General features: G+C 37.6%; 1 protein-coding gene across 1 annotated transcript; it reads left to right on the top strand.

Annotated features, from left to right (window-relative positions):
* Nucleotides 1-16052: 16052 nt before the first annotated feature.
* On the top strand, nt 16053-23520 carry LOC104113482 (uncharacterized). Its single transcript, XM_009623651.4, has 5 exons — nt 16053-16582; nt 21539-21603; nt 21713-21888; nt 22574-22682; nt 22994-23520. The coding sequence occupies exons 1-5, from the start codon at nt 16351-16353 to the stop codon at nt 23303-23305; spliced, it is 894 nt and encodes a 297-aa protein (XP_009621946.1). The 5' UTR covers nt 16053-16350; the 3' UTR covers nt 23306-23520.
* Nucleotides 23521-24562: the final 1042 nt, after the last annotated feature.

A 24562-nucleotide genomic window follows, 5' to 3' on the forward strand; every position in this document is an offset into this window, starting at 1 on the left:
TCATAGACAGAAAGTTGTTGGTGTTTCAAACTTAGAGCCTTGCTCATGTATGCCAGAGGATGCTCAGCTTGTGTCAAGACGGCACCAATCCCCACTCCACACATATATGTCTCAATAATAAACTCCAAGGAAAAGTTTGGTAAAGCTAACACCAGTGTTGTACTCATAGCATGTTTCGGCTGTTGGAATGCCTTTGCTGCTTCTTCAGACCACCCAAATTTATCCTTCTTTAATAGCTCTTTCAAAGGTCTTGCAATGATCCCAGAGCCACTAACAAACCTCCTATAATATCCCGTTAATCCCAAGAACCCTCTGAGTTCTTTAAGAGTCTTGGGAGCAGGCCAGTCTAACATTGTCTTCTCCTTGTTAGGATCTGCCGTAACTCCTGATTGACTGATGATATGTCCTAAGTAGTCGACCTCAGTTTTCCAAAAGGAACACTTACTGAGTTTAGCAAACAAGTTTTGTTGCTGTAATACATCAAAAGTCTATTGCAAGTGTGCCAAATGCTCAGACCAAGAGGGACTGTAAATGGGAATGTCGTCAAAGAAGACTAAAATAAACTTTCGTAGGTATGATTGAAAGATCTTGTTCATCAAACTCTGAAATGTTGAGGGAGCATTTGTTAAGCCAAATGGCATAACAAAAAATTCATAATGACCATGGTGAGACCTAAATGTAGTCTTTTCGATGTCATTTTCAACCATCCTAATTTGGTAATATCCCAACCTCAAGTCTAGCTTTGAGAAATACTTAGACCCTCATAGTTCATCCAATAGCTCTTCAATAACTGGAATAGGAAATTTATCTTTCACTGTATAGTCATTTAAGTTCCTATAATCGATACAAAGCCTCCAAGTACCATCCTTTTTCTTAACCATAACAATAGGAAAAGAGAAAGGACTTACACTTGGTCTGATAACTCCAAACTCCAGCATCTCCTTAATCATCTTTCCGATCTCATCCTTATGACTCGCAGGGTACCTATAAGGCCTCACATTGATAGGTGAGGTCCTCTCTTTTAGAAAAATCTTATGGTCATGATCTCTGTGGGGTGGCAATGCACTGGGCACTTCAAAGAGGGGGCATATTGTTTCAAAATCAGCTGCAAGCCTTCTGGAGTTTCTAACTCTTAAGAATTCAGTGCTATATTGGAATTCTCCATTGGTTGAATAAAAGCCATTGACATCATATTAATTTGACTGGTTTTGCTGAGTACTTTCTGCATTCTCACATATGCTATGACTTTAAAGGTTCCTAGTTGACTGCCCCTTAGGGTCACCTTTTTTCCACCCATTTGGAACTCCATTTTTAGTAGTTTGAAGTTCCACCTTATATCTCCCAGAGTAATAAGCCATTGTATCCCCAACACCACATTAGCCCCTCCTAATGGAATAACCAACATGTCAGACTTGAAATCTAGTCCTTGCATTTTCCACGTTACTCCTTGGGTCATCATCGAACTATGAACCTTATTACTATCAGCTACAGATACAGCGAATGAGGGAATGTTCATCAATTTACACCCTAACCTCTTGGCTACTGTTAAATCCATAAAATTGTGGGTCACTCCTGAATCAATTAAGACGTGTACCATTTTGCCTTTGACAACCCCTTTTACTCCCATTGTTGTATAATCACTAGTACTATTCATTGCATGAACAGATACTTGAGGATTTAATTCCTCAGAGTTCTGCTCTTCACCTATCTTTTTTTCCCACATGCCTTCTTCTACATCTTCATCCATCTCCAAGATAAACAATTATTTCCTTCAATTGCATATATGGTTAGGAGTGTATTTTTCATCACACCAATAGCAAATACCCTGAGCCCTTTTCTCATCCATCTCTGCTGCTGACAACCTCCTAGATCCTTGAAATGTAGGTTTGTTACCTGCCTTGTTAGAACCATTATGCCCAACCATCCTGCTGCTTCCACTATTCTGCCCCATACTTGAACCTTTAGAGAAGGTGGCCCAAGAATTACTAGGATTTAGGAGTAAAAATCTTGAACTCCTCACCAAGGCTTGATTTTGTCCCTGCTGTAGTTTCAGAGATTGCTCAACTAGTCTAGCTTGACTATAAGCCTTCATAAGTGTTCGTGGACTCAACATACGTACTTGCACCTCTACCTCCGTCTTCAAATTGGCCAAGAAAATGCTAATGGAATGTTCTTCTGTCAATTCCACTTGATTCAATAGCTCGTCAAACTTATCAAGATATTGCTGAACACTTCCCGTCTGTTTAAAGGCAACTAGTTCTGTCATGGGATCTGCATGTTCCACATCTCCAAATCTAAGATGAACAGCTCTTACACAATCATCCCAATTTAGAAATCTTCCCATTCTAGCTTTCATATACATTTTGTGCCATTGTAAGGCTTTTCCATCCATGTTAATACACGCCGTTTGAACCTTATTATCCTCAAAAATCTTCTCGTAATCAAAGAATTGCTTCGCTTTGTACATCCATCCATTAATGTCTTCCCCATTGAACCTAGGGAAATCGAATCTCTGGTATCGCCCATTAATGGGAAGATTGTTACTTGGAGCGTGAAATCCCTCATTTTTTGCCGCCGCCGGAGCTCCGTTACCTGCAGCCATAGCTGCTAGCATTTGTCGAATCTCACTCAAGGCATCTTCATGTCGATTGTCCTGCATCCGAACTTGTTCTCTCAATTCATCCATTTCCCATCTCAATTCACCTTTTCTAGTGTTCGACGTTGTTGACTCCGGCAACGTTCCACCCAAGATCGCCGCTCTGATACCAATGAAACGAGCTCACTGAAGAACTCAAGTACGCAGTCCTAAGGAATTGGGATGGGGAATAATTCCTGAACAGAGTTGCGTGAAGTGATTAAGCTAGAGAGTAAAAGAAGATTTGGGAATTGATATTATTTATTGTAATGATACACAATGAATTAAAATACCCAAAACTGGCCAACTAACAGATACTTGTACTGATTCTCTAACTAACTCTGCTGGCCCTCATAACCGAGTAACGACCTCCAAGTAAAAGACTATAATGCCCCCACTACCTACAAGTAAAAGACCGTAATGCCCTCACTATACAATTGCTATGTAACACTCTCCAATCAACCACATGTGTAAGTTTTTTCCTTGGGTCTAATTGCATCTCTTGGTCCTCCGAAAAGTAGCATACAATTGCTAAATTGAGCGCGGAAGCATAGTACATGTCCTTAGCTTCGTTGGCAACTGCAATCACTTGGATTACATATATTTTGAGGGATATTGGTGTTCTATAGCGCTCTCCACCAGTCCTATTCATAGACAATGTTAGTGCTCTTCATCTCACGGCTAATCCAGTCTTCCATGCTTGCATCAAACACGTTGAGCTTGACTATTATTTTGTGCGCGAGAAAGTAGTCATGGTGCAATGCTCGCCAAATTTGTTCCATCATTGCACCAAGTGTAGCTAACAGTTTTATTAAGCCTCTCACCAAGTTGTAGTTTGGATTTTTCAAGTTGAAGCTTGGAGTTGTGGAGCTCCCCATCTCCAGGCTTGAGGGGAGATGTTAGACAATATGAGTAGGACTCCTTGTAAACTCTAGCAGTTCCTAAAGTGATAAGCTTTAACTATATCTTCAGTTAGCTGTGTAATGTGTAGTATTGTAAAGTCTTAATGTATATCTAAGATTATATAAGGAAGAGTCTTAGAGTTAGTTGCATATGCGATCTGTTTGTGCTTAGGACTCTATACCTAAAGTGGTGTACATATGCACCTATGTGCAGATTATGAAGGAAGAACCTAAAATCACTTAGTTTGTCTTTTATTGATTTTCTTCACAATTTTGATCACAGAGTTGCTGAAACTGGTCAAAGAACTCGACGTAGTGTACCGTGTACGCCTGTGCTGCAGCATAATAATGCCAAACAAATTCTACACCGTTGAACCTCTTTCGCAGACTTTCAGTAATGTACCACGTGCAAAAACCATGATGAGATGCAGTATAAATATTCCTAATTTCATTTGCAATGGATAAATGCCAATAAAAAATAATGCACAAATTCTCATTGTCGGTAACTATGCCACCCCAACTATTCAAAAAAGTAGGTCCAAGAAGTATCGTACTACTTATCAACTATGCAGAATGCAATTGAAAAAAATAATTTTTTTTGTATCATATGCCACTGCGCATAACAAACAAGCTTCGTACCTACCAATTAAGAATATGGCGTCAATGGAAAGAACCTTTCTTATATGAGTAAATACCCAAATGGAAGATTCGAAAGCTTAAAAAAGATGTCGAAACTTGCCAACGTCATAAACTTTTAATTTAAACTTACTTCATTGATTCTTATCTTGAAGCACATAACGATAAGTTTCTAAAAGAGCATACCCCTTCTATGGTGTACCCATTATCATAGCATTTGCAAGTTCACCTCCCTTCCCACACTTCCAATAACTAACCTGGCAATGGAAATCTGCCTCAATTTCACTCTAGAGATCTAATGAAGATAGACTTTTGTTGTTAATATACCTATTCTGTTAGTATACACCAAATGACATTCATCGACGCATGTTATTAATGGCTTGAAAGATGTTATATCTCGCATGTGTGCTCGTGATGGTACTTGATAATAAAACATATTGCATCTATCATACTTCACAACGTGTTCCACTGACAACGGTCATCAACACATGCCACCAAAATTAATTTTTTGCTACTTTTCTTCGAATGAAACATAAAAGGCTTCTTCAAGGAAATTAACTACAACAATGTGGTTAGCTCCTTCTTGTCCTTGACATATTTTCCTTTATAAAATATTGCATTATCACCATAAGAGTGGCCATATTGTGTAGCAATAGACTCCTGCACACCTTGTGTTCTAGTAGGCTGCCCGACAAAATTACTCATACCGTCAGGAAGATTTTTTGCTCCGTACGTCTGCATTTTCTGGACCATTTGAGTCCATTTAATTTTCACCAAAAGTATCCAACGCATGACCAAAACCTTTGAAGTTTGAATCCATCATTGACCATTTTCTCTTCATCTACTTCTAAAACTAGTGGTGCTGGTGCTGCGACATTTGAAGCTTGCTGAGACCTTTCGAATGGAACTTCAAAACCGCTTGTTCACCCATAAATATCTTTTAACATGGCATGTACCAGCAGATAAAATATCACGAACATAGGTACGAAAAATCATCTCATTCTTTATGAAGGGAGGAGGAATCTTTTCCCCTACCAGTGCAGAACTGAGCATGTAAGTAATATTCAGTTGCCTCGTCGAACATGTTAATTGATCACATTTAATAATGACATTAACAAAATCGTTATATATAGAATCGCTTTAATTTGGAAGCCAATAGATACTGTCACCTTTGAATTAGAATTACAAATTCAATTGTTTGGCCCCTTAATCTATTCACCAGATTACCATTAGTCTATTGTGAACCACTAATTGAGTGACTTAACAATTGCAAAGCAGTAGTGTCAAAATCTACAGAATCCAAAACGCGCAATGATAAAGAAGAGGAGATTTAACTACTTACCAGTTAAACATATATCCATTAAAAGTTATTTTCAATTCAATGTACCACCAAATCAACCTCGAAATCGATCAATCCGAGCTTTATCTCCAAATTGAATTCTTTATTGCTGAGCTGGGAATGTGCTTTAACAAGAAAGGAGGAAGGACTGAGAAGATACAACTGAGCTCTATGCGAGAAATGAAGAAAAATACGAGCCAATAGGAAGGAATATGGAAAATTTTGGCGCTAAAAAAGTAGAAGAAGGGGGCAGATGATGGCGGAACTGGGTTTTCGGGATTTTTTCTACTTTTGAAAATTATTACATTTATATAATTTGAGCAATGTGTAATAAATTAAAACTTTGGGGATGGGGTCTGAACATTCCGTTTGACCTTGTCATTAAACTCAATTACACGTTGACACTAATTAAGGTAGAAGGTCACCTACATAATAATTACGATTTGAAGATCTTTTAATTAAAATATACTTATCTGGCGGTCTCTCGATTGACTATCCCAAGTCACTTAACACATGCATTTCACTTTCTTCGCTTCATGAACCCCTTCTACACACAACAAGATCCCACACTTTTTTAAATGGATAGATAATTTTCTTTTTCTCAGAGTTATAAAGGAAAGGTTAGTTTCTTAAGTGCAGATTTACACTCGTCTTTTGGTTAAAAAGTTTCAGAAAGGGTCCAAAGGAGTTATGCTGTGTAAAGTAAAAAGTTATCTGGACAATTGTATTTTTAACCAAATTATCATCTAAATTTTTTTCCCTTTTCTTTCTCTAGCTAGAAGCTTTGGAGAGAGTTTAATGAGTTAACAGGTCGCGCTACTATTGTTGCATGTAGGGGTGTTCATAAAAATCCGAAAAATCGAGCCAAATCGACCAAAAAAATCGATACTTTTTAGATTTGGTTTAGTTTTGGTTTTGAATTTTAAAAACCGATCAAATTTGGTTTGGTTTTGGTTTTAATAAAAAAATAACCAAAAAAAACCGAACCAAACCGACTATAGAAGTAGGTATTTAAATTTATTATTACACCTATATATATATATATATATATATATATATATATATATGTATATGTATATTTTTATATAAAGTTTCTAAAATTTTATGGTACATATTAGTCGTTTATATTTTTAGTCTAGTTTTTTGCTATTATAATAATTAAATTTTTTGCCTTTACATTCTAGTTTGATTGGTAGTTTTCTTTTGCTAAGTACAAGAATTTATTTCATGTTAAAAATAATCAATTTTTAATTGAATACTTAAATTATTCATCACTAGTTGATTCAATTATCATCAATATATCTTGGTAAATGATAAATTTCTCAAAGAGCAATTGGTTTGATAGTGTTACGTTGAAAATGTAATCTCCGGGATATGTGTTTGGTAGTGTATGTCTCATATTTAAGAAACAAAACTGATAAATAACCAAAACAATCGAAAAACCGACCAAAACCGACGAAAACCGAATCGATAAAAACTGACTTAATTGATTTGGTTTGGTTTCAATATTTGAAGAACCAACTTAGTTGGTTTGGTTTCTTTTTAGGGAAAAACCGAACCAAACAGAACCATGAACACCCCTAGCTGCATGTTTTTTTCTTTCGAAAAAGCACAAAATATACCACTTTACAATTGGAAATAATTTCAATATATCCTCCATTTGAGTATCCATTCAATTGTAATCCCACTTTTATACTTTCGTACGAAAACCCCTTATTTAAACAGAGAGACACGTTCAAATTAAAATCCACCCCTATTTTTTTACCCATTGCATATTCCCCCACTTTGGACCACCAAAGAACCCATTTATAAAAAGGAAAAGGTCTAATATTGCCCCTATGCTATGGTATATAGTTTAAATTTGTCCCCCGTTATACTTTTCGTCTAAATTTATCTTTACTGTCAACAAAGTTTGCATAATTACCATCAACCCTAACATCCCTCCATTGTGGCACCCAACCCTTCTAATATTTTGTCCATGTCAGCAGCTAAATCAGCGGGTCCCACTAATTAACACACCCCTTTTTCTTATTAAAATATTCTCATCTTCTTCTCCCTCTCTTAAGTCTTAACTCACAGACATACACACTCCAAAACCTCCAAGTCGAAGCTGTTCGTCGTTCAAGGTGGTTCTGAACACACTTTGCAAAATTAGAATCATATATCACCATCCCTATGTCAAGAAACATGTGCCTACTAAAATACATCTCAGAGAAATATATGTATTACCACAATCAATTTTCCGGCGAAATCGGCCTCTCACGACTTCTGGCCAGAATGACCAACGCCAAAAAATGTGTCAAGTATCACAACCCCCTCCTATCAAAGTTTCTAATAATTTTGAATGCCCCAATTAGCCGAATCAAGCTTTGAAGAATAGAGCATTGTTCTGGCGGCACCACCAGCTCCACACAGTGAACTACAAAGAAATTTAACAATAATTTGGTCTGCAACTTTGAATTTAAACCAACAGATGTGAACTTTCGAATACCCAACAGTGTAGGTTCCCAAAATTCATTATAGTAGACGAATCAAATCTCATTTCAGTCAGAACACAAATCAAATCTGAAAAATCAACTGGTAATATAGCCATTCAATTTCAGCACTCATAACATAAAGTTCGGAGCTGACGAACTGGAGTTGCAGGTGCAACTTTGTCGAACTGCTGAATTTTCAACTCAAAAGTGGTCTAAATCTTCACGAATCAGCTCCAAAATATGGATATGAACTCCACAAAATATTTCTGGTTGTTTGGAACAATACCTAATCGAAATAGCTTCGATTTGCGAAAACCTGATTATTGAATTCGGAGTTTCAAGCTTCGTTAATGGCTGTTATGGAGTTTTCGAATTTTAAGTTTTTCCTCAAGCTTCTCAACTTAGTGTATTGCATAACTAACCAGACAACATTTTGATTCTACAGATGGAACTCAAACAATAATTCATTTCATCGTCAAGCCGAATGTTTTTTACGCCAAATGCACAAGCATTTTTGGGTTGCTCTCAATTGTGTTATTATAAGTCGATTGCCTAGTTGTTCTAACTTCGATTTCTGTAATTTTCGTGTTGATTGGGCCAACCAAAGTTATGTTGTTTGAGGTTTCACAAACAGGGTCTCGGATAATTCGAGGTTTCATGAGATTGATGATGTTTATTAAGAGTTTCATGACAGAATTTCTTATTTTTACATCTTGCCATACGAAGGATTTTGGGGGGTTTATAAGGTTTTAATTTGGTGGGGTTGAGTGACCTGGCAGCTAACATGGAAAAAATTAAAGAGGTCAACTGCCACGATATAGATCCGTTAGGGTTAGGGGCAATATTTAAAAGTTGATTAACGGTAGGAGCTAGATTGGACGAATAGTATAACGGGTGGCAGAAGTAAACTATATACCACAGTAGATGAATAATTTTGGACCTTTTCCCTTTATAAAATCCAAAAATTTCAACTAAAGGGTTGCCATATCAGCAAATAAATTTAATGTTTAGCTCAAATAATTTCAATCCAACGGTGTTCAATTTATAACAACTTTGAATCTCAAATAATAGAATTTTCAGGTTTCTTCTTCAATGTTCTTCACTCCAACTTCTGAAACTAGTGGGTTATCCCAAATTTGTTACTCAAACGAGCAACCCAATCGAGCTCAGCAAATAGCAATTTCAAAATTTAGAACTTCAACTACATGTAAATTATCGAACTTCAAAGGTCTAACTTCTAAGAACAGATTTTCGAGTTTTGAAAATCCCAACAATGGAACTCAAATTTCTTACTACCCAACCTCTTTAATCAGCGAATAAGTTAAACTCTCAACAATATCAAATCATGAAGTAGTGAACCGACAAAACCAAAGAAGGGATGTTAAGCTAGCGATTGGCCATAGATTCTCAAATTTGTTTTGAAAAATCTGATTTTTGTGAAGTTTTGTTTGAAGATGAAAATGTGTTTGGATATTAGTTTTCAAAACATATTTCCCAAATTTATTTTGAAAAAACATGAAACATGACTTCTACCCACAAGTTCTAAAAATTATCACAAATATCCAACAGTTCCATTATCAATAACATTCATTATATTATCGCAAACCATAGTCTTGAACGTAAATAAATTTGATACAAAACTATCATTTTTATAATGAACTACATGATACACTATCACATGACCGAGAAGACGAAACAACATTGTTATAAAATAATAAATGGTAGGCTCTTTTATAAAATACAAAAGTTTGGGGCAATTTTTAAAAAATGTAATAGTAATATTTTGGCCCAATACCAACTATTGAGCTGGTTTTGGGATTTGGGATTTGGGATTTTGCCAAAATGTAGGCAAAATCTATGGCCAAACATGTGTTTGCCAAATAAAACCCAAATTTATTTTGACAAAATCTATAGCCAAACGGGTCATAAAAGTTTTCAGAGAAAGTTAGTACTTTTATGGTGGCCATGGGGCGGAGATGGCACAATGAATGGGATAATGGGTGGAGTCCTGGTGAAGGTTATAAAAGTTTGTGAGGGGTGATGAGGTATTTGGGGTGAAGATGATAATTGAGTCGGAGAATATTGGCCGGAGAAGATTTTTTTTTAATCTCAAAGTGGTGGTTTTGGTGTCGGCTTTGGGGGGGGGGGGGGGGTTGATGGGTTTACGGGTAAAGTTAGGCGTAAGTTTAATTGAAATCGGGTAAAAACAATTGGTGGAGGGGGTGGATCTAGGTATGGGAATGTTACGTAAATGGCCCAAATAAGTTTCAACTTACCAACCTCTAACCATTAATTATAAACTTACCAAATCTAGAAAAATACATATTAAAAAACTCAAATAAATTATGTTTTTTTCTCTCCAAGAATCACAGACAAAGATCTCCTTCCATATTTTTAAGCGTGATCAGCAATATTAAATGCAAGACAGAAAGGAAATTTCATGGATAAGATAGCAAACAAGATGATAAAATACAAAATATATAGAAGGACTCTTTCAATGGATATGGTTGAAAATTATTGAAAACATATAGACGAGTCAGTACATAAAATTTGAGCAAGATTGGAGGTGATTTGGACTAATTTGGTATCAAAATTCGTAGTTAAAATCGAGTTCAAAAAATTCTTCTACGACACATGTATCACACACACTGGTATACATGGATATATATTGATATATATTTGATACAAATATGATACATATGTGATACACTGTGATACACATCATTTTGTTTCCATGTTTCATCTTCTATTTCGAATTCAAACCACCTCAAAACTCCGCCAAATCATCTCAAAACTTAGATTCAAACTCCTTAAGATGTACCAAATCTATTCTAATAACACCAACTCAATAGAAAGAAAAAAAGTGACATTTTCTGGCTACAAATAGCTAATTAGCTAATATTGGTAACATTTGACTAATATTAGTAATATTTAATAAATTTGCCAATTTTTGTAATAAGCTACTCATAAATGATCTAATTTATAAGCCAAATGTTATTTTTGCACTACTGATAAATGGACTACCTAATGGGCCCTAATATTAGCTAAATATTACCAATATTAGCCAATTAGCTATTTGTAGCCAAAAAAGGTTAATTTTTTGCCTTTTTAAGTGATTGCTATTAGAATATATTAGGTACATCTTAATGAATTTGAATCTCAATTTTGTGATGATTTTGCGGAGTTTTGAGGTGGTTGAATTAAAAATTCGAAGTAGAAGATAAAACATGAAAAAAAAATAATATGTGTATTACACTGTGTATCATTTGTATATCACATATGTATCATATTTGTATCAAATATATATCATATGTATATCTATGTGTCACGACCCCCATGTATCATGACCCCCATGTGTCACGACCCTATTTCCCCTCCGAAGGATGTCCTAATGGCACCTAGTCTCTAAGACTAGGTAAGCCTAAATATTTGTGAAATCAATGAATAATAAACTGAACTCCAATCTCAACACATGATATATAAATATAAAATTGCCATTCAATAATTACAACTCCCAAAACCTGGTGGAAACAAGTCACAAGCTTCTAAGAGCAAATACTAAATGTCTATATACATCAGAGTCTAAAGAAAAATAAGAAAAACAACATAATAAGGATAGAGGGGGACTCTAAGGTCTGCGGACGCTGGCAGATATATCTTGAAGTCTCCAAGTGCGGTCCAACTCACTAGTATCTGGTCTGGTGGGAAGAACCTGGATATGCACAAAAGATGTGCAGAAGTGTAGTATGAGTACACCACAACGGTACCGAGTAAGTGCCAAGCCTAACCTCGGTAGAGTAGTGACGAGGTCAGATCAGGGCCCTACTGGTTTAAGAGAAAAGTAAGGCAAAAGATATAATAATATTTTGAAATGACTGAGAATATAAACAATAAGAAGTTTCAGAAAATATCAGCACAATAAATACAACAGGGACACTTCCGAGGTACCGCCTCGTAGTTCCAAATATAAATATGCACGGTAGGGGAATCTCCCGAGGTACTGCCTCATAGTCCCAAAGTAAATATGCAAGACAGGGGGATCTCTCAAGTAAATGTGTCGTAGTCCCAAAGTAAATATGTAGTACAGGGGGATCTCCCGAGTAAATGCCTTATAGTCCCAAAGTAAATATGCAGTACAAGGGGATCTCCCGAGTAAACGCCTTATAGTCCCAAAGTAAATATGCAGTGCAGGGGGATCTCCCGAGGAACCGCCTCATATGCAGTACAGGGGATCTCCCGAGTAAATGTCTCGTAGTCCCAAAGTAAATATGCAGTGCAGGGGGATCTCCCGAGGAATCGCCTCGTAATCCCAAAGTAAATATGCAGCAGATAACCGAAGGAACAATGAATTTATGGCAAGAAAACTTATAGTTAAAGTTTTTAATTTAAATCAAGGGATACTTCTTGTACCTCTCGAGCCTGAGCTGTTCTGCCTCAGAAGCTGCTGCCCTAACCTCGGGCTGAATTGGAGCTACCGGTTGTATCGGTATGATCTATGGATCATGGTCTATCTGAACCCGTTGCTCTAGGGTACCGGCGATGGGAGTCTGTGCTCCTCCCCCGGCCCGATATGTGGCATGAGCAAGTGATATCAATTCTGCCTGAGCCAAGGTACTGAACATGCTCAGAAACTGGGCTAGAGTCTCCTGGAGGGCTGGTGCAGTAATAGGCATCTCAGGTGCCTGCCCTCCAATTGGAACAACTGGTGGCTCCTCTGTAGTAGCTCATGCGGGTGCTCTGGCTGCACCACGTGGACGTCCTCGACCTCTACCCCGACCCCGGCCTCTCGCGGCTCTAGCAGAGGGCGCGGGTGTCTGATCATCCGATCACCTGTACGTGTCATCACTATATGTGAGAGAATAGAAAGATAGAAGTTTAGAGTCTGAAGTCAAAATCTAGCACTATAAGGAATCAAAGAAAGTGAAGCTTTACCCTAACAGTTCCATATCCTCCCAAAGACAAGTACAGACGTCACAGTACCGATCCACGAGACTCTACTAAACCTGCTTGTGACTCATAACACCTATGAACCTAGAGCTCTAATACCAACTTGTCACGACCCTATTTTTCCTTCCGTAGGATGTCGTGATGGCACCTAGTCTCTAAGACTAGGTAAGTCTAAAAATTTGCAGAATCAATGAATAATAAACTGAACTCCAATCTCAACACATGATATATAAATATAAAAATGCCATTCAATAATTACAACTCCCAAAATCTGGTGAAAATGAGTCACAAGCTTCTAAGAGAAAATACTAAGTGTCTCTATACATCAGAGTCTAAAGAAAAATAAGGAAAACAACATAGTAAGGATAGAGGGGGACTCCGAAGTCTGCGGACGCTGGAAGATATACCTTGAAGTCTCCACGTGCGGTCCAACTCACTGGTATTTGGTCTGGTGGGAAGAACCTGGATCTGCACAAAAAGATATGCAGAAGTGTAGTATGAGTACACCACAACGGTACCGAGTAAGTGCCAAGTCTAACCTCGGTAGAGTAGTGACGAGGTCAGATCAGGGCCCTACTAGTTTAAGAGAAAAGTAAGGCAGAAGATATAATAATATTTTGAAATGACTGAGAATTTAAACGATAAGAAGTTTCAGAAAATATTAACACAGTAAATAGAGGTAAACAACAGGGGCACTTCCGAGGTACCGTCTCGTAGTCCCAAATATAAATATGCACGACAGGAGAAATCTCCCGAGGTATCGCCTCGTAGTCCCAAAGTAAATATGCAAGACAGGGGGATCTCCCGAGTAAACGCCTCGTAGTCCCAAAGTAAATATGTAGTACATGGGGGATCTCCCGAGTAAACGCCTCATAGTCCCAAAGTAAAGATGCAGTATAGGGGATCTCCCGGGTAAACGCCTCGTAGTCCCAAAGTAAATATGCAGTGTAGGGGGATCTCCCGTGAAATCGCCTCGTAGTCCCAAAGTAAATATGTAGTACAGGGGATCTCCCGAGTAAACGCCTCATAGTCCCAAAGTAAATATGCAGTGCAGGGGGATGCCCCAAGTAACCGCCTCGTAGTCCCAAAGTAAATATGCAGCACATAACCGAAGGAACAATGAATTTATGGCAAGAAAGCTTACAGTTAAAGTTTTTAATTTAAATCAAGGGAAGCAGGTAATTCAACTAAGCATATTGCACAAATTTGCAAGTAAGGGTTAAGGCACGTAGACATGAGGTACTATGCTAAACATGATCACTACATATGCTAAGGTAACTCAATTAAGGAATTTAAAAGAAACAACTCAGCAAAAATCGAAAATTTCACAATTAGCCCGTGTACGCACTCGTCACCTCGCGTACATGGCACTCACATATCATAAAGTGTTACAACAGTATCAAATCCTAAGGGGATTCCCCCACACAAAGTTAGACATGTCACTTACCTCAAATCTCGCTCAATCAATCGGTAAGAATGTCTTTTCCTCGACTTTCCAACTCCGAATGGCCCAAATCTAGCCAAAAGCAATTACATATCATGAATACAACTACGAGAAACTAATTTAATAATAATAAATATACGAATTTATCAAAGAATCAAAAAATCGGTCCAAAAAGTCGATCCGGGCCCACGTCTCGGGTAAAAGTCACAAAATACGAATACCTATTCGATATCGAGTTCACTCATATGAAAATTACCAAAATCCGATACCAAATCGCCACTCAATTCCTCAAATCAAACTCCCCAAATCCCTAACCTCAAACTCCCACCTTCCACCTTCCACCTTAAACACACACAATCTAGGTGGGAAAATCAATGGGAAACAAGATTATTGATAAAAAATAAGCACAAGGGACTTATCTCAAGAAATTCCTCTAAAATGCTCTCAAGAAGTCGCCAAACCCGAGCTCAAAATGTCTAAAATGAGCTAAAATCGCGAACCCTTGCATTTAAGTGTTCTGCCCAGCTTTCTCGCTTTAGCGGTCATATTAGCCGCTTCTGCGGTCATATTAGCCGCTTCTGCGGTCCGGCCCTCGCATCTGCGGAGGCCACTAAGCCGCCCAACCGCTTCTGCGGGCGTGCTTTTGCGGACCAGCCTCAAACTCCAGCGTCCGCACCTGTGGAACACCCTCCACATCTGCGCTCCACAACCCCTAGTCCAAACCTTCGCATCTGCGTAACACGCCCTGCACCTACGAGCTCACACCTGCGATCAAAGCTCTACAGGTGCGGTTACTCTAGGAGAGTCCCTTCAGCCATGTACCAAGTCCCTTTTTCAATCCGTTAGTCATCCAGAATCCACCCGAGGCTCCCGAGACCTCAACCAAACATAACAACAAGCCCTAAAATATCATACGAACTTAGTCGATTCTTTAAATAACATCAAACAACGCTAAAAACATGAATTGCACATCGATTCAAGTCTAATGAACTTTAAAACTTCAAACTTCTATATCCGACGCCGAAACATATCAAATCAAGTCCGATTGACCTCAAATTTTGCACACAAGTCATAATTGACATTACTGACCTACTCTAACTTTCGGAATCTGAATCCGACCCCAATATCAAAAAGTCCACTCCGGGTCAAACTTCCCAAAAATCATCAAATTTTTAACTTTCGCCAATTGACGTTAAAATGACCTACGAACCTCCAATTCAACATCCGAATACCCTTATAAGACCAAAATCACCCTACGGAACTATTGGAACCGTCGAAACTACATTCCGGAGTCGTCTTCACACAGTTCGAACTACGGTCGATTCCTACGACTTAAACTTCCATTTTAAGGACTATGTGTGCCATTTCACTCCGAAACCAAAGACAAATCCTCCCGGCAAGTCACAAAATCCAAAAATAAAAATAGAGGGAACAATAATTAGGGGTTCGGGGCTAATTTACTCAAAACGACCGGTCGAGTCATTACACCATGTATACATATATTTATGATATATGCGTGATACATATTTGGTACATGATTGGAGATGATTTGACCTTTTTATGACCCTTTTGTATTTCATCATCTTGTTTGCTCATCACGCTTGAAAATATGGAAGGATATCTTTGAGTGTGATTTTTGAAGAGAAAAAAATCTTATTTATTTGAATTTTTAATTTTTATACGTGTTTGACATTTTTAATTTTTATATGTGTTTGACTAGTTCAATTGACTTTCAGAGGTTACTAAATTGAAACTTATTTGGACATTTATATAAGATTCCGTTAAAATTTCATACGGATATATAAGATTGTTGGGTGGATGAATTCGACCGGCGTCGTCAACTGCAGATGAATTCCAATAACGTCGTTATTGCTTTTGTCGACCAGCAAAGCCATTAATATTTTTTGGTAACTAAAGCCATTTAATTTGTTGTTCCCTTTTCTTTTCCAACGAATAAATTGCCCAAAGGAATGAATTTAAGTACCGGTTGGATGACATGGAGCCCAATATCCATGGGTTCTAGCAGTAATAGTAGCAGGATTTCCTGTCATACACATAACCCACTTTCGAATATGGCGAGAAGGAGAAGGGTATGTATAACGGTGAATGCCAAGAAGAGAAGCAAACCAGTTCTCAAGCCTTCGGTTGTTGAAAAAGTTTCTTTGGTTGATGAGGCTGAGGATGAGCTTCTTCTTGAAGATGGTATGCAATTTACTAGAAATTAAGCATTGCTTTTTTATTTTTATTTTTTTTATGTCTACTTTTGTTTGTGGTATCTCTTATCTATTGACTATTTAAGGATTTGGATTTCATATCTTCCGCGATTTTATTCTATTCTAACCAGTTGGTCTTCCTCTTGTTAGTATAGATTACCGCATATCCATTCAATTGTCTCTCTCATGTTGTGACAAATAAAGGCAGTGGGTGAAGCATTGCTATCTTGCCCCTTTTTCAGTTTGTAGTTTGTATTCCACTAGGGCTAGTATGGTAGGATGTTAGGGAAAATAAAACATGTATTAGCTTTTGTATTATTAATCCCTTGTTTGGTAGCGTTTTCAACCTCTCTATAACTAATGCTTATATTAGATATACACCATATTCAGTACTATTTTTATACATAGCAAACCATGGCATTAGCAATACCATGGTTTATAGTACATGGATAAGTATGTATAAAGATAGAACTACCCTTTCAAAACCTTTAATACACCATACCAAACTGTCGATAAGAACTAATCACATCATAATTAATCTCAGCATTACTAATCCTACCATTAGTAATACACCCTATTCAGTACTATTCTTATACACCTTACCAAATGACCCCTAGTTGTGTTAGGAGTCCTTTGGTTTGCGGACTAGTTATACAACTATTCTAATACAATGACTTTTATTAGTTGAATAATAATATAGCAAGTCTTAATGAATAACGATACATAGATTGTTCGTAAAATAACTATACATAGGTTATCATTTGGTGAATAGTAATGCAATGATTATTATGTAGGTATATGCGATATCAACGTCAATAATTAGCTTTAAGGTTATTTCTATCATTTCAGGTGCTAATACATATATTCTTATTCCATATTCTATTCTGAGTAAAGTTATACATGGATTCTTGCACAAGTATATCAGTATCGGCAACGTAGAGTTTAGAACGTAAACCCAACATTGTGGAGTATTTATTATGCATAATTTTACAAAGTTTGCATTAGTTTCTTTAAATTAAAGTTTACATTAGTAATAGTAGTAAATCGGAATTTTATGTAATAGATAAAGATGTTGCCCATAGGATTAAAATCGGATGGTTGAAATGGAGAAATGCTAACGGGATGTTATGTGATAGAAGGCTGCCCACCAAAGTGAAAAGTGAGATCTACAGAATAAATATAAGACCGACAATGTTATATGGTAGTGAATGGGCTGCTAAAGTCCAACATATCCACAAGATGAGTGTTTCCTTTGATGCGGATACTAAGATGGATGTGTAGTCATAGATAAAATTAAAAGTGATCACATTCGCCAGAAGGTGCAAGTAACACGCATTGAAGATAAAAATAGAGAAGGTCACTTGAGATGATTTGGTCATGTCTTGCGTTGCCCTACATAGGTACCGGTACATAGGCGCGAGTCTATGGTGAGCGATAGTGTTAAAAGGAACGAGGTAGACCTAAAATCACATGGAAGGAAGTTGTCTCGAAAGACCTACAAATCATTGGAATCAATACAGACTTAGCTAAAGATAGGGCATAATGGAAGAAAATGATTCATATAGACCGGAATAGGCTTTAAATTTATTAGAGAACTTTAATATTATTACGATTACTAATATATATATATATGAAATTTATTTTCGTTACTATTATTTAATTTTGGCATGATGACGATATGAGTTGAGCTTAAAGAAATAAGTGAGTATTCAAACCCCAACTTTGTTTGGGACTGAGGCATAGTTGTTGTTGTTGTATGCCAGAAATTTTTTTTTTCTATAGCAAACCAAACGAGTTACTAATTTGGTAATACGTTTTGTATAGCGGATAAGGAGTTATTACTTTTCCCACAACATACTTTTGTCTTCTCCTTTGCTCTAGTTACCTCGAAATGGATAAAACTAATAATCAAGGATATATAAGAATTGCAGTAGTCCATTGTCTGTCTGGAAGTCCAGATAACTGAAATGGTCTTTAAGTTTGGCAAGTTTCTCTCATGAACTTATTTCCTTTCTGAATTTATTTCAGTAGGTGTTTCTCCAAGAATGTAGCCTTATTTTTCTGCTTCTACTACATGAAAGATACGCATATCCTATCAGCTTAACGTTTGAGAAATTATAAATACACGAACATTAAGATCCTTCATACAAGTCAAAATTCTGTTAAATTATTGCTATAGAATCTATTCTCTGATGCATCCTAATGGAGCATGCAGGCAACAAGATAGTATATATGCATATGGTATTTTCCGAGGTGCATCAAAGACGAAGACGGTAGAGTATTGATGGGAGAGGCCCAGATTAAGCGGAGATGACAGACTTACTTTCATAAACTTCTGAAAGAAGAAGGGGATCGAGATATTGTGCTAGGCGAGTTGGGGCATTCCGAGAGTCACCGTGACTTTGGGTACTGTAGGCGCATCAAGGTTGAGGAGGTCGTGGGGGCAATGCATAAGATGAGCGGGGCAGAGCTACCGGGCCTGACGAGATTCCGGTAGAATTTTGGAGGTGTGTGGGTAGAGCAGGTTTGAAGTGGCTGACTAGGCTGTTTAATGTTATTTTCAGGACGAACAAGATGTCAGATGAGTGGAGGTTGAGTATGGTGGTTCCGTTGTACAAGAACAAAGGTGATATCCTGAGTTGCAACAATTATAGCGGTATCAAATTACTGAGTCATACCATGAAAGTTTGGGAGAGGGTGGTAGAAGCGAGGGTGAGGAGGAGGTGTCTATATCTGACAACCATTTCGGGTTCATGCCGGGTCTTTCTACTACGGAAGCTATCCACCTTATTAGGAGGTTGGTGCAACAGTACATGGATAGGAAGAAGGATCTGCACAAGGTGTTTATTGATCTGGAGAAAGCGTATGACAAGGTTCCTAGAGAGGTTCTTTGGAGATGCCTAGAGGCTAAAGGTGTGATGGTTGCTTACATTAGGGCGATTAAGGACATGTATGATGGAGCTAAGACTTAGGTTAGGACAGTGGGAGGCGACTCTGAGCATTTTTCGGTTATTATGGGGTTACTCCAAGGATCTACGCTCAACCCATTCATATTTGCCCTGGTGATGGATGCACTGACACACCATATTCAAGGTGAGGTGTCGTGGTGTATGTTATTCGCTGACGACATAGTTCTGATAGACGAAACGCGAAGCGCCGTTAACGAGATGCTGGGAGGTTTGAAGACAGGACCTTGAGTCTAAGGGTTTCAAGTTGAGCAGGACTAAGACGGAATATCTTGAGTGTAAGTTCAGTGCCGAGCCGAGGGAAGCGGGCATGGACGTGAGGTTTGGATCGCAGGTAATTCTCAAGAGAGGCAGTTTCAAGTACCTTGGGTCGGTTATCCAGGGGGATGGAGAGATCGTTGAGGATGTCACACACCGTATAGGGTGGGGTGGATGAAATAAAGGTTAACATCTGGAGTCCTATGTGACAAGAAAGTGCCACCGCTACTCAAAGGTAAGTTTTATAGAGCGGTGGTTAGACCGGCCATGTTGTATAAGGCTAAGTGTTGGTTAGTTAAGAACTCACATATCCAGAAGATGAAAATAGCAGGAATGAGGATGTTGAGGTGGATGTGTGGGCACACTAGGATGGATAAGATTAGGAATGAAAATATTCGGGAGAAGGTGGGCGTGGCTCCAATGGATGACAAGATGCGGGAAGTAAGACTCAGATAGTTCGGGCATGTATAGAGGAGAAGCACAGATGCCCCGGTAAGGAGGTGCGAGCGGTTGGCATTGGTGGGTACGAGGAGAGGTAGAGGGCGCGACCTAAAAAGTATTGAGGAGAGGTGATCAGGCGGAATATGGCAAGACTTCAGATCTCTGACTTCTAAGTTCGCACCCGTATCAGGTGCCCACACTCGTATTCGAGCAACATATGGTCTGGCATAGTTCTTTTGTCTTGTTAATCACACCTTCCTAGATAGATCTATTTTAATTTTACTACTCCGAGTACAAGACATGTTAATTTGAAGTTTGATTTTGCAAACTTTTTCTATTTCAAAATGAAAAAAATAAATCTAAGAATAACAACATACCTAGTGTATTCCCACAAGTGGGGCTTGGGAAGAGTAGTATGTACACAGGCCTTACTTCTACCTTGTGAAAGCAGAGAGACTTTTTCCGGAAGACACTCAGCTTAATAAAGCAAAAACACTGCAGTTATGGCAAAAAAACTACGGTAAGCGAAATAGTAACAACAACCAGAAAAAGAAAAAAAAAATGAAGCAAAGGAAACATCAGGTAATAATATCGATCTAAAAATAGGGAACACGAGGATAACACTTGCTACAGTTATGGAAGGAAGTAGTACAGGTTTGGAAAGGAAATACGTTCGACTACTTACTAACCTATACCCCTAATCCTCGGCCTCCATACCCTCCTATCAAGGGTCATGTCCTCGGTAAGCTGAAGATGTGCCATGTCCTGATCACCTCTTCCCAATATTTCTTTGGCCTATCTCTACCTCTCCTAGGACCCACCATAGCCAACCTATCACACCTCCTCAATGGGGCTCCTCTTCACGTGCCCGAACCATCTCAGCCTCGCTTCCTGTATCTTGTCCACCACGCAAGTCACTCCCACCTTATCTCGAATATCTTAATTCCTAATCCTATCCCTTCTATTATGACCACACATCCATCTCATCATCCTCATCTCCGCAACTTTATCTAAGAATAATAGTCAAATATTGTGCTTGATCACATTTATTTTACTTTTCTATTCTTGTTTTCCTTCTGCATTTTTTGAGGATGCTTCTAATTATATCATCTATTAAACATTTAAAATCACAGTGTTATTTCCTCACCTTGGTAAACAGTACTTCACATGCAGTGAAGATGAGGATTTATCCTGTAAGCTGATTTCCATGATGAAACAAATGAATTAAGTATTATGTTTTAATAAACAATAATGTTGAATGCCTAAATTTTTAATGATAGAGGACCTGGTGGATGATGATGATGGGGTCTTTGACGAGTATTTTGAGGAAGACGCTGAGCTTTATGTAAGTTCTACAAGAAACTTTAAGTCTTGTATGGTATTTAATTTTCATTAATTTTCAGTATAACCACTTTGTGAATTTCATATAGTGAACCACTTTTTCCTGTTTTAAGGCTGGGGATGGATCGGGAGGAGGAGGGATCTCTCTGGCTGGGACATCATGGGACAAAAGAGCATTAGAACTTGCAGAAGAAGTTGCTCTATCATTTGATGGGGAATTAGGAATTTATGCCTTTAAAACATTGAAAAATGCCAACATTCAAGTACGAGTGGAGAGACTTACAAATAAGTAAGCTGCAGACATTTGCTTGAGACAACTATTAGTTGCATATATGTCATGAACCACATATTAAATCCAGTTAAAACCTCTTTCTGATGAAGGGAGAAGCAGGTCAAAAGTTTCTTTTCTTTTTGTTTCCACGGCTTAATTTGCAATTGTTTTCTGGATCGACTGAAATGCATTATTTCTTAAGGAGCTTTTGTCCATAAGATGAAACCTTGTATACTGCTATATTGCTAGCTATATCTAGTGCCATTGAGTAACTAGGCTCCTCCTCTCTTTCTCCTTCTAAATACCGTCGTACTATCTTTGCTACCTTCTATCTTCCTGCTTACTTGGCCTTTCGGGATTAGCAAAATGAGTTCCTTGAAGTTTCTGAATAATTAGTACAACTTCGCAGATTACTTTCACCCATATGTAAAAGAAAATGATAAGGTTTGAGACATAAGTAGCCAAAAGAATGTCATGTGATTGTTTGAAGAGACTGCAATGGTCTAGCATCTTTGAGTAGGTCCTCCTCTTTCTAGAATGATATATTACTGTTTAGCGACTTATCAAATATTCAAACATTATTACGTCTGTGCACTTAATTCGGTATCTTTTGTTGCACCATTCATCTGTGGTTATATCTTTTGCTTTTCTTCTATTTTTAAGTTTCCACAAGTTACTCTGATGTGCAAAATTGCGCATGCAGGTCAGGTACTCCTAGTATGATGGATATTGAAGCTTTCTCATTAAGATACAGAGAAAAGCTTGATGAAGCTGAGGTGGCTGGATCTATTCCAAATAACGTATCTCTTGAGGTTCGTAATCCTTTGCTGCATTGCCAGTTTTATGTTATTCTATGTCATCTAGAAGGATTCGTCATCACAAAAGACCAAGTTTCTAGCTCGCTTATACTAAGACTTTAGGGAGTGAATAATCTTTGCAAGGAAACAATTATATTGCTTCTAAACTTCCCAAGACAATTGCATTTCTCCTGAAACATAATATGTGCATGTTACGATCTTGCAATCATATGTTAAAGTTTCTTTATTTTATCACATCTTTTTTTCTTCTTTTTCTGACGAAACTCTATTTATTTCAATCTTCTGCATACGAAAAAATTTACCAGGTATCATCACCTGGTGTTGAGAGAGTTATTCGGATTCCCCAAGATCTCGACCGGTTCAAGGATCGTCCTATGTATGTAAAATATGTTAGTGATGAAGTGGCTGAGGGTGGATCATCATCTGAACATGATGGTGTTCTCAGGCTTGTATCTTTCAATTTGGAAACTAATGCTTGTATTTGGGGCATAGCAGATGTTAGAGTGAATAGAGAAAAAGCAGGGAAAGGTAAACCTCTAAGCAAGAAGCAAAGAGATTGGCGCTTGGAGACACCATTTACATCCTTGCGTTTAGTTCGTTTATATTCTGAAATTTAGAAATTTTAGAGGTTCAAACATTTATAGTCACAGCAAAGAACCTCTTCTGCTAGCAAGGTTTACATAAGAAAAGGACGATACAATTCATTATGGTACAGGATATGAAAGTTTGTATGAAATTGGATTCAGAAGGAACTGGATCATAACATTTTGAAGATTTTGTATTACAAATTTATACGTATTGCTACTCATAATACAGATGTCAGCTATCGCTATACCCATTCTTGTTCAACTAATCCACCTATATTACTTTATGTAACTGGCAATTAGAATTCTGTTAGGATCCAGATATGGATCTAAGCTAAATTCTGTAATAAAATGAAAATGCAAGCAATTGGAACAATTTTCTAGATTTTTATAAATGGTAAAATGGATATCAAACTACAAAACGGAAATTGCAGAATTAAGCTAGGCTATCTAAATGATAATTCGTCGCCGTAGTCATTGGAATCTGCAGAATTTAAGAAGAGAAGAGAGTGATAATTGGGAGGAGAGAAGAGAAAGAAAGAGAACGAGAGAAGAGAGTGGAGGGAGTGTGAGGCCTGTTGTTCATTATTTTCCTTCTCTCTTCGTCTGGTATATAACAACCAGTTGTCGACGTGGCAACATCTCGTCCCTTGCTGCTCATTTATGGAAATCTAATCGTGGCCGTCCCTCTTGAAAGTTAGTTATTCCTTCTTATTACGCCTGCCCATGTTCGAACCCAGTTGCATTCACTCACTATTAGAAACCTGGCAAAACCCGTCCACAGAATACCGACCGAAATCGGTCGGAAAAAAAACCCGACCAAAATCGGTCGGAAAATAAGTAAATTGGTCGCAAAAGTCAAAGAAAATATTTCTGACAACGAAAATAGTGGCTCCACAATAAAGATATAAAAATTCCGATCGATTTTCGGTCGGAAATTGGTCAATCTTTGACCAAGACATGGTCATACTTGCATATTATCTACCAAAATAATTTTTAATTAAAAATTTTCAAATATACCGACCGAAATTGGTCGGTATATTTGAAATTATTCTTTCCCGCCCAAGGCAATTGGTTTTTTAATATCACAAAAATATATATATATATATATATATATATATATATATATATATATATATATATATATATATATATATATATATATATATATATATATATATATATATATATACCAACCGAAATAAGTTTTAATTAACTTTTTCCGACCGAATTCGGTCGGTATTTCAATTTTAAAATATTAATTTAATGAAAATACTGACCGAAATCGGT

Source organism: Nicotiana tomentosiformis, chromosome 2 (genome assembly GCF_000390325.3).
Source record: "Nicotiana tomentosiformis chromosome 2, ASM39032v3, whole genome shotgun sequence".
NCBI classification, from domain to species: Eukaryota; Viridiplantae; Streptophyta; class Magnoliopsida; order Solanales; family Solanaceae; genus Nicotiana; species Nicotiana tomentosiformis.